The 11,491-nt window shown below is 43.7% G+C and overlaps 1 protein-coding gene across 1 annotated transcript; it reads right to left on the reverse strand.

Annotated features, from left to right (window-relative positions):
• Nucleotides 1–34: 34 nt before the first annotated feature.
• Nucleotides 35–5,648, reverse strand: LOC116714880 (seipin-like). The gene is made up of 11 exons (XM_032555668.1): nt 5,519–5,648; nt 4,657–4,915; nt 4,505–4,583; nt 3,990–4,134; nt 3,847–3,901; nt 2,811–2,820; nt 2,320–2,454; nt 2,110–2,207; nt 1,127–1,256; nt 979–1,027; nt 35–891 (listed from the first exon to the last, which is right to left on the reverse strand). Exons 1-11 carry the CDS (start codon nt 5,628–5,630, stop codon nt 749–751), a joined length of 1,215 nt encoding a protein of 404 aa, XP_032411559.1. The 5' UTR covers nt 5,631–5,648; the 3' UTR covers nt 35–748.
• Between the last annotated feature and the right edge of the window lie 5,843 nt (nt 5,649–11,491).

Raw genomic sequence — 11,491 nt, forward strand, 5'->3', positions numbered from 1 at the left:
GGAAAAACAAATAGGATAAACAGAGAAAATTTTCTGCAGTAAAACCTTTTTTATTGTGATACGCAACAAAAACATGGAAACTGAGGCAACACTTTAAGTTTAGTTATAACTCAGGGTTCCTGCACTGGTAAGGGATTTAAAGTTAGTGCGACCTGGATAGGTTTGGGATAACAGAGAATTAAAAATATTCATATTTTTAAACTGTAATCTAGTTCCTTTCTCAATTTCATGCAGTCTAGTTTTGCCAAAACATTTATCCACCCATCTATTTTAATTTGTTCCTTCATTCAGGAAAATCAAGTCAACCATACATCCATCTATCCATCCATTTTAATTTGTTCCTCCAACCATAAATCAATTCATCCATCCATCGGCTCAACCATCCATACTTTGTCTCCAGGTTTCCTATTTTTGCTGAAACATTGGCAGGGAACTCTAAAATGTTGAATATGAAAATAATTTTAAACATTAAAAATGTTTAGGTACCGTTTTCTAAATATTTTTTAAATATTTTGATTTTTTTTCTCATTTCCAAATTCATTTCACAAAACACAATTGGTAAAAATGAATTAATTACAGAGAGTAACTTCAGAACATAAAAAGTGTTCTGAAGTTACAAGGCAATCTGTACACAGGATTCAGAGTACATGAAACAGAGTCTTCCAAAAAACATTTCAAATTAAAGTTCAGTGTTTAATTCTGATACCTTTACTTAAATCTCCAGACTAGTTTTCTTTCAATAAACACTTCAGGATTCCTCAGATTGGCTCATATCACCCTGATTAAGTGTTTGTCCGTTCTGCATGTCTGTGTTGGAACGCTCCAGGTGGCGCTCTTCCCCACTCATGTCTGTGGGTTCAGTTTGCAGAGGACCCAGCCACTCCGCAGCATCTGCAGATGAATTTATGCCATCAGTAAAGATCAGCCTGAAAATTAAAGCTACTCGTGTTTGTGCCAGAGTATAGAATTTCTTTGCACCTGCACTGAGATCGTTTTCATCCTGTGGCTGGAGTTCATCTGTAGTGATCTGTAAGATGGACCTCAGAGATAGATGACAGAAAATACACAGGAACATATTTCAAGGCTGCAGCCCTGCGACTCTGTCTGGTTTAAAGTTTCCTCTCACCTGCTCTGGTTTCTGAGGCAGCCTCAACAGCTGCCTCATGTAGCTCAGGATGAAGAGAAAGCTGAGGAAGGTGAAGTTAGTTGCAACACCTATAAGGGCTGACAGGACGGGGTAGTAGAACAGCAAATATCTGAGAAAAGAGACAAAAAAGAAATAAATAGAGGATTTTAAAAAAACAATGAGTGTTTACAGTCTACTGCATCGATCCCCAAGAGGGAGGTGAAAAGCTGATCACCTTGTGTTAATCATTATAGAGGTTGGAAAGGATTTATGGAGCAGTGAAAATGGTTTTCTCTTTTTACCCTTCTGTTGCAAAGATTAGACAAGGATAACCTGAATAAATACAAAATTCAGATTTCTAACAATAATTTCATTTATTAAGGTAAAGAAAGCTACTAAACAAACCTGGGTTTATATGAAGAAGAAATTTCCCTCCTTGTTAAATCAGGATGTAAACATATTTTTTTGAAAACTGAGTTATAGCCTTTTTCCTTGTGTGAATTTTTGCTCACAATTAGAATCAAGAAATCACTTTAATAAAACCTATCTGACAGGAACAAGAACTAGGTTAAAAGTAACACATCATCCTTTGAAGAAACTACTATTTGTAGATCTGGTCATTTCTAAGACCAAATGTTTCATCCATTTGTGTTTTATTCACTAATGAATAAAACATGGAAAAAAAACAAACATGAAACAGTTGTATACCTTCCCAGGAGTTGTCAGTATAATAAAATTACTCCAGGAGCTCATCAACAACTCACCCAAGAAGTCACAAAATTAAAAACAATATCTAAAGTGATTCAACAGTGAGGAAGAGACAGTAGGAGTCAGTAGACTGATTGGATGAAAGTGGAACTTTTACAAAGGTGTGAATCCCATTACAGCTGGTTTATGTCCAACCAGCTGCAAACCAAACTCTTTCACGTATAACATCAGAAATGCAAGATTTTGTGCAGGAATGCATTGGCTGTCCATCTCACCTCAAGCCAGTGAAATGGGCGTGCACAAACAGATGAGATGAGTAGATCTGGACTTTGCTAGCCAGGATCTCAAGGACAGCCATGACCGATGGAGCGTACTGACCACAAACACAGGAAGCACGCTGAAGCATGTTCATTTACAGAAACTGTAGAAATCCTCTTCTCTCAAGCAAAAATATCTCCACTTAAAAAAATATGTCCATTACTCACTGGGTCGTCTGTGAACTCTGAGAAGAGCTCCACCTGTACAACCTGCTTCTGCTCGGCTGCTCCGCTCAGAAAGGCAGGGAGTAAGAGGAGCGTTCCCAGAGTGTTCAGCAGGTCAGATCGGTACCGCAGCATTCCCTAAACACAGCGATACAACACACTTTATGTACAAGCGCTAACAAATATATCAGAATCCTGGTAAAGACGTGTAAAAAGCTCTAAGATGGAAAGTTTTAAATCATTGTGCAGAAGGACTCAGTCATGAACCAAAAAAGAAAAAGGGGTGAAATGAGATTCAGCTTGGATTCTGTCTGACTAAAGAAAACAACTTCTCTTAAAGCTCCCGTCGAGTTGCTTTGAGGAAAAAGTTTTTTTCATTCCAACAGTTAGAGATCCTCGTATGGTTGTTATAGGAGCTTGTTAAATTTTAAGATGCAATTTGCTGCAACTCTCAAATAGTGAGTTTACCTTTGGAGACATTTTATTAAAAAGACTGTCTCCACACTAAATAGAGACATGAACACAAATTATGGATTACAGTAGATTGTCCAGTGTGAGATTCTTCTGCTGCATGAACAGGATGAATTAATTTTAAGACTTTTTACACATTTCTACCAGGGGTCTCAGTAAATGTGTCTGGTAAAGGAGTATCTGTTTGCCCAGCAATAAAAATCAAACAAAGCTGATTGGGTTACATAATCAGTTTAATGAATGCTGGGATTATCTCGCATGATGCCGTCCAGAATGAATACGGAAAACTTTAAACCTCACCAATTACTTACAATTTAGTTTCCTCCTAACGAGTGCTTAAAAAAATGACGAGAATTGAGAAGTGAAGGACAAAAGTAATACCATCAGTCCTGAGAGACGCATCCTTCGGTGGATCATAAATAGTATGCCTGGTTTTTATCAAATACATCTCTAGGAATCACTTTGTTAAACTGTTATGCAGTTTTACTTGATGCACTTTTCTTGAATTCAACTAAAGAAAAGGGATGAAGTTTTGAAAGACTTTGAGAAATCCTGTAATTATTGATCAGCACCTCTTTAAAAGATAAGAAAATCTTTTTGGTTGGTTGGAAGCAAAATACAGAGAAAGTTGTGGACGTCTTAAAACCTTTCCACTGCACATTATTTATTACTAATCCTCAAACCAACTGGGATCCTTTGTATAATACAGTTCAGCTTTTTTTAAAATTATCATATCTAAGGTCAAAGTCCATAATGCAGGGAAATTAAATTAAACTTTTGGAGATAAAAAGGATAAAGATGTCAGCATCTGTGATTTTATAGGCACATCAGTTCAGAAAATACCAACTGCTAATCCGTGAAATTAAAAATGTTACTGAAGAATTTATGCACGATCTTCAGTGACATTGGTTGGCATTAGAAAACTTCATTTAAGCATGGGTTGTAGTGTCAGTGTTTATATACGTTCCTATCTGTGACATTCACTGTGGCGTCAGAGTGATACACTGAGATCGCCGTCTGTCCCAGCAGAGCTCTGCACTTATCTAGCTCTGTTATTACGCGTCAGTGCTGTACTCACAAAGCGAGAGCTGGAGGCCTTCTGCAGCTGGCTTGCCTGAGAAACACAGCGCTTTCAGATTCACCAGAGAAAGTGATCATTTTCAAGCAGAAAGTGTTTGAAAATTGAAGTGAGAGCAGCTTACAGTGCGAGCAGAGGAAGCCACTTGGCCTCCATCCTGAGAGAAACAGTGTCGTTTTGATCATGAACATCCCCACCTCATGATTGGTTGGTGAGTCGGGCATCTCCAGCTGCAAATACATCCGATACACCTGGCCAAATGTCAGCGCCTGCAAGAGATTGATAATCTTAGGATAAATTCCACAAATCAATAATTATTTAAGTTCTAGAGTTAGTTCTTGGGTTAACCGGAGTTGAGCAGAACCAAAACATTCAAACTCTATGCAGGAAGACCCCAGGCTGGGATTCAAACCCAAGGCCTTTTTAATGCAAGACAACAAGCGCTGCAGACTGCACCACTGTGCAGTTTGCTTCCTATTTATTCACTACTTTTTGTTGCATTTTCACAAAACAAAAAAAACATTAAAATACATTGAAGGTTGTGGTTGTCACATAACAAAATATGGAAAATTTCAAGAGGTATGAATAATTTTGGATGGCACTGCAAGAAATGCTATAGATGGTCATTTGTGTACTTACATGTTTCCCATTTCTCATCAAAGAGACGTTGGCCACAGGATAAGAGCACCAGAAAGATGATGGCGATTCACAGTTTGTTCTGTGATAAGAAAAGAAATTTCAACAAAAAGCTTGTGTCTTTTCTGTGCCACACCAAACCCACCGTACCCTACCTGTAGTAGTAGTATACCGGTGCAGAAAAAGCCGCTTTGGGCATGTAGGAGTAGTAGAAGGTCCCGTATAGAAAAACTGCGATCCAGAGGAGCAGAAGCACGGTGGAGAACACAGTGAACCCCTGCAGGAGTCTGCGTCTTGCCCTGGAGAACCACAGGACGACTGCATGCTGGAGCCGTAGCAGAACCAGACCGATGACGACTGAAGGTTCTCCAGCTTCTTCCTCTGAGGACAGGTGGCTTTCCTGATCCATAACACCTGAAAAAACAGGACATTCTGGCAAACTGATTTAACTGTAAGAAACCCAAATGACTCAATAAACATGAAGTGACATTGAATATTCAAAATGTCTGAACTTTTCCAGATTTTCTTGGAAAATAGGACAGAAAGCACTGCACATAAACCAATGAGAAAACAAAAAGTGTAGCAAATGATGTTACAAATGAAGGGCACAAGCTTTAAAATTCAAAGAAATGAGATCAGCAAAAACCACCGAGTCCAATCGGAGTTACAATGTGGGCCCGTTCACATCAGATGACTTCAAACTGTGTCAAACTATCACAAAACGCTGCACAGAAAACCAGTAAATACAGTAAATTCAGCCAATAAAAAAGATAAAATAACAAAATGAAAAATACTCAACATAAAGCCTGTTTAAACAATAAAGAGTTAAATAAACATATGTGGAAGTAAGTTTTATTAACTTCAGTTGGATATAGTTTCTAAAAGAGTTAGAAATTATTATGAAGTCAACACTTTAGGTTCCTGATGCTGTTCCCTTTAAACTCAAAGCTGTAAAAACATTTATCTATTGGGTAAGCAGAAGCAGAAGCTGTCCTCTCCCTTCCTTTAGAAACTCACCTCTGGTTCCTGTTGGCCGACTGAGAGTTGTTAGGAAATCGCTCCCTGAAGTCTCTCCGTCTGCAGTGATCTTGGTGAAATGCAGAAACAACTCCCTTACATGTCTTATCATCAGGGCTTTAAAAATCTGTCGTTGGATGAATTTTGCCCAGCCCACATGAAGACATGCTTCATCTAACTGAGATCAAGAGCTGGAACAGACACAAAACATAATTTCATCTAAATTTTTTATGACTGCATTTAATTTTTATCAATACTTCTTGATTTTACACCATTTTCATATACACACATATATATATTTCTATATATATATTATGTTTTCTGGATTTTTATATGTAATATTAAATTATTTTATCTTTTGGTCCTTGATTGTTTTCATAATTGCTGCTTCTTTTCTTGTTCTTTTTGACTTATTATTATTTCCTTTATCTGATTGTGATTTCTGTTTGCTTTTCTGAGTTTTTTCTCTGGTTGCCATCTGATCACCTGTTCTGTTCCTCGTTCTCTCACCTGCATTCAATCCAGTAATTATTCACTCCAAAGCAAATAATTTAGATTTGCTCTGTTTTTAAGCTGATTCCTTTTCCATGTTACATTAGTTTCTCTTTTCAGTACAGTGATACAGTTCAGTTTGGTTTGAATCAGTGAATAATGTTTACTTCAGTACTTGACTGCTCTCTTACATTTATTATAATTTAGTTCAAAGTTCAGCTCCCCACAGTGAAGTTCAGTTCAGTTCTGATCAATTCAGTTTAGTAAATTTTAACTCAGCTATGTTCAACGGTTCACAATTCAGTTTCAAGTTAGCATTATTCATTTCAGTTCAGTAGTGTTCAGTTCAGTTTAATGCAAGTTAATGTCAGTAAGTTCAGTTCAGTTCGGTTTGGTTCAGTTCACTTCAGGACTTTACAGTTCAGTTCAGCTTAATATATCAGAGCGTAGATGACCTCAGCTTAGTTTGCAGACCAGTTCAGTAATTTATAGTTCACTACCATATAGTTTAGTTTAATAGAAGAGCCTTTAACTTTATTTCTCAAGCTGCTGTCCTGCAACGTTTATATGTGTGCCTGGTCCAACACACATGAATCAAACGCCTGAATTAGTTCCTCAGTATGCAGTGAAGCTCCTCCATGGGCTGCCACCTTATCGTGGTGGAGGGGTTTGAGTGTCCCAATGATCCTAGGAGCTATGCTGTCTGGGGCTTCATGCCCCTGGTAGGGTCACCCAAGGCAGACAGGTCCTAGGTGAGGGACCAGACAAAGAGCAGCCCAAAGACCCCAATGATGAAGGAAAACTTTGGACTTGGTGTTCCCTCGCCCGGACGCGGGTCACCGGGGCCCCACTCTGGAGCCAGGCCTGGAGGGGGGGCACGATGGCGAGCGTCTGGTGGCCGGGCTTTTACCCATGGAGCCCGGCCGGGCTCAGCCCGAAGAGGAAACATGGGCCCCCCCTCCCATGGGCCCACCACCCGTGGGAGGGGCCAAAGGGGTCGGGTGCAGTGTGGGATGGGTGGCAGCAGAGGGAGGGGACCCTGGCGGTCCGATCCTCGGTTGCAGAAACTGGCTCTTGGGACGTGGAATGTCACCTCTCTGGTGGGGAAGGAGCCGGAGCTAGTGCGTGAGGTCGAGAGGTTCCGGCTAGAAATAGTCGGTCTCACCTCGACGCACGGCTCTGGTTCTGGAACCAGTCTCCTTGAGAGGGGCTGGACATACTTCCACTCTGGAGTTGCCCAGGGTGAGAGGCGTCGGGCAGGAGTGGGCATACTTGTTGCTCCCCATCTCGGCGCCTGTACGTTGGGGTTTACCCCGGTGAACGAGAGGGTAGCATCCCTCCGCCTACGGGTGGGGGGACGGGTTCTGACTGTCGTTTGTGCTTACGGGCCGAACGACAGTTCAGATTACCCACCCTTTTTGGAGTCCTTAGAGGGGGTACTGGAGAGTGCTCCTCCTGGGGACTCCCTTGTTCTGCTGGGGGACTTCAACGCTCACGTGGGCAATGACAGTGAGACCTGGAGGGGCGTGGTTGGGAGGAACGGCCCGCCCGACCTGAACTCGAGCGGTGTTCTGTTGCTGGACTTCTGTGCTCGCCATGGATTGTCCATAACGAACACCATGTTCAAGCATAAGGGTGTCCATATGTGCACTTGGCACCAGGACACCCTAGGCCGCAGTTCGATGATCGACTTTGTCATCGTTTCATCGGATCTGCGGCCGTATGTCTTGGACACTCGGGTGAAGAGAGGTGCGGAGCTGTCCACTGACCACTACCTGGTGGTGAGTTGGCTCCGGTGGTGGGGGCGAAAGCCGGTCAGACCTGGCAGGCCCAAACGTGTTGTGAGGGTCTGCTGGGAACGTCTGGCGGAATCCCCTGTGAGACGGAGCTTTAACTCCCATCTCCGGCAAAACTTCGAACACGTCCCGGGGGAGGTGGGGGACATGGAGTCTGAGTGGACCGTGTTCCGTGCCTCCATTGTCGAGGCGGCCGATCGGAGCTGTGGCCGCAAGGTTGTCGGTGCCTGTCGCGGCGGCAACCCTCGAACCCGCTGGTGGACACCTTCGGTGAGGGATGCCGTCAGGCTGAAGAAGGAGTCCTATCGGGCCTTTTTGGCCTGTGGGACTCCGGAAGCAGCTGATGGGTACCGGCGGGCGAAGCGGCATGCGGCTCGGGCGGTTGCTGAGGCAAAAACCCGGGCGTGGGAGGAGTTTGGAGAGGCCATGGAGAAAGACTTCCGTACGGCTTCGAGGCGATTCTGGTCCACCATCCGGCGTCTCAGGGGGGGGAAGCGGTGCAGCACCAACACTGTTTATAGTGGGGATGGTGTGCTGCTGACCTCTACTCGGGACGTTGTGGGCCGGTGGGCAGAGTACTTCGAAGACCTCCTCAATCCCACCAACATGCCTTCCACTGAGGAAGCGGAGCCTGGGGACTCTGGGTTGGGCTCTCCAATCTCTGGGGACGAGGTCGCCGAGGTGGTTAAAAAGCTCCTCGGTGGCAGGGCCCCGGGGGTGGATGAGATCCGCCCGGAGTTCCTTAAGGCTCTGGATGTTGTAGGGTTGTGTTGGTTGACGCGACTCTGCAATGTCGCATGGACATCGGGGGCAGTTCCCCTGGATTGGCAGACTGGGGTGGTGGTCCCCCTGTTCAAAAAGGGGGACCGGAGGGTGTGCTCCAATTATAGAGGGGTCACACTCTTAAGCCTCCCTGGCAAGGTCTATTCAGGGGTCCTGGAGAGGAGGGTCCGTCGGATAGTCGAACCTCGGATTCAGGAAGAGCAGTGTGGTTTTCGTCCTGGTCGTGGAACGCTGGACCAGCTCTACACCCTCGGCAGGGTCCTGGAGGGTGCATGGGAGTTCGCCCAACCAGTCTACATGTGTTTTGTGGACCTGGAGAAGGCGTTCGACCGTGTCCCTCGGGGAGCCCTGTGGGGGGTTCTCCGGGAGTATGGGGTACCGGGCCCTTTGATACGGGCTGTCAGGTCCCTGTATGACCGGTGTCAGAGTCTGGTCCGCATTGCCGGCAGTAAGTCGGGCTCGTTTCCGGTGAGAGTTGGACTCCGCCAGGGCTGCCCTTTGTCACCGATTCTGTTCATCACTTTCATGGACAGAATTTCTAGGCGCAGCCAAGGTGTTGAGGGGATCCGATTTGGTGGCCTTAGGATCTCATCTCTGCTTTTTGCAGACGATGTGGTCCTTTTGGCTTCATCAGATCGTGATCTGCAGCTCTCGCTGGAGCGGTTCGCAGCCGAGTGTGACGCGGCCGGGATGAGGATCAGTGCCTCCAAATCCGAGGCCATGGTCTTGAGCCGGAAAAGGGTAGAGTGCCTTCTCCGGGTCAGGGGGGGTGTCCTGCCCCAAGTGGAGGAGTTTAAGTATCTCGGGATCTTGTTCACGAATGGGGGAAGAAGGGAGCGGGAGATCGACAGGCGGATTGGCGCAGCGTCTGCTGTCAAGCGGGCGCTGTACCGGTCCGTCGTGGTGAAGAGAGAGCTGAGCCAAAAAGCGAAGCTCTCGATTTACCGGTCGATCTACGTTCCCACCCTCATCTATGGTCATGAGCTTTGGGTCATGACCGAAAGAACGAGATCGCGGATACAAGCGGCCGAAATGGGTTTTCTCCGTAGGGTGGCTGGGCTCTCCCTTAGAGATAGGGTGAGAAGCTCAGTCATCCGGGAGGGACTCAGAGTAGAGCCGCTGCTCCTTCACATCGAGAGGAGCCAGTTGAGGTGGCTCGGGCATCTGGTCAGGATGCCTCCTAGACGCCTCCCTGGTGAGGTGTTCCGGGCACGTCCCACCGGGAGGAGGCCCCGGGGAAGACCCAGGACACGCTGGAGGGACTATGTCTCTCGGCTGGCCTGGGAACGCCTCGGGATTCCCCCGGAGGAGCTAGAAGAAGTGGCTGGGGAGAGGGAAGTCTGGGCCTCCCTTCTGAAGCTGCTACCCCCGCGACCCGACCTCGGATAAGCGGAAGAAGATGGATGGATGGATGGATATGCAGTGAAGTTCTCCAGATTCTTGCTAACAACCTGATTATTTGAGTCAAGTGTGTAGAAACTGAAATACATCAAGTCGCAGAACACATCTGAATACATCTGATTTAGTATAATTAGTGTATTTTGGCTTTGTTCAGTTCTTTTCAGTACAAATAAGATAAGTTCGGTTTAATGTAAGATCCTTCAATTCAGACATAGATTGGCCACCCTGACTGGAATAGTTAGAAGTTGCAGTCATGCATGATGGCAGCATGGTATAATCCAGATCCTGTGAGGAGCTTTGTCTTATGCTCCAGTTGATTAATTTGGTGGGGGAGTTTTAGAAAAAAAAAAGTTTTTTAGTGATAATATGACATAGAGAACCAAGGAAATGCTGGCACTCTGCATGGTTAGTAGTTTGTTACACTCCCTCTGGCAAGTAACACAAAGAAAAGAAGCTTTGTCCTTAACCTTTGGGGGAATTTTAGGTTTTTTCTTAGAAGAGGATTTTAGACAGTTTTGCAAATTATGTTCTTTTAATGCTTATATAAATGTTCTGAGTCTTCCGCACTAACTTTGGCTGCTTTTCCAATTATCTATCCACTCCTTGCACCTGATCCTGACAGCAGTTTGTGGAGAGGACAAGAGGACTAACTAATCCTTAAAATTGAACATTAAGCATTCAACTGTAATTTTCTTCTTCTACAGCTAAATACATGAGAATAAACTGTCTTTATGACTTGCCATGGGTAAAAGAGAACCTAAAGTTTTTGAATAATATACATCTTAATTGCAATTCATCACAAACTTTGATCTGGGTTTAATGATGACATTAAACCTCAAATATTATTTTCAAATAATATTTCTTTAATTAACAACAGCCACTAAGAATATCCACACAAAAGATCCATAACACAAGACATTGTTTTTGTCACATTTTTAATCACATCTTAGCTATTTGTTTTTAAATTTGCATTGTGTATTTTGTATATGTTAAATTATGTATAATTCCTTTGTATTTGTTTATTCTCATTTCTTTTTCTTTATTATCCTCTTAAAGCACTTTGTGCAAATGATGCTCAACAACTAAACTTGCCTTGTCTAAAGCTTTAGTTTAAAACAGATATTTGATATGTTGTTTTTTGTGTAAACAAACACATGGTCTGCTGAGGTATGAAGCTTTATAAATATTTTTCTGAATACGGACAAACAAATGGGTGAGAAGCTGCAAACGTCAGCAAAAGAACTTTAAAAGTACTTCCAAAACATGTAATCATTCTAAAAGATTGCAAACAAACTTTTCTTAGACTACTGCACAAACATCCTTCATTTTCTTGATATCCGCTTCCAAATCTCCAGACTTTTTTATCCTTTAGGTGATAAGTTTACCTCACGTAATATTCACAGCAGTTATGATGCTACTCTGAACCTAAAATCTAAACGGGAACAATTAGGAAAAAGCTCAAATTTTCATGTGAGCTCTCAAAACAAGCTAAGTAGATTTA

The sequence above is a fragment of the Xiphophorus hellerii genome, chromosome 23, assembly GCF_003331165.1.
Source record: "Xiphophorus hellerii strain 12219 chromosome 23, Xiphophorus_hellerii-4.1, whole genome shotgun sequence".
Lineage (NCBI taxonomy): Eukaryota > Metazoa > Chordata > Actinopteri > Cyprinodontiformes > Poeciliidae > Xiphophorus > Xiphophorus hellerii.

What these genes read in the sequence shown, in the direction of transcription:
- LOC116714880 (XM_032555668.1), bottom strand. Translation starts at nt 5,630, where the DNA reads ATGATAAGACATGTAAGGGAGTTGTTTCTGCATTTCACCAAGATCACT. An exon ending in TCGGCCAACAGGAACCAGAG is followed by an intron (nt 4,916 to 5,518) that starts GTGAGTTTCTAA and finishes CTGTTTTTTCAG; the next exon opens with GTGTTATGGATCAGGAAAGC. An exon ending in CAGAGTTCACAGACGACCCA is followed by an intron (nt 2,208 to 2,319) that starts GTGAGTAATGGA and finishes GTTTGTGGTCAG; the next exon opens with TACGCTCCATCGGTCATGGC.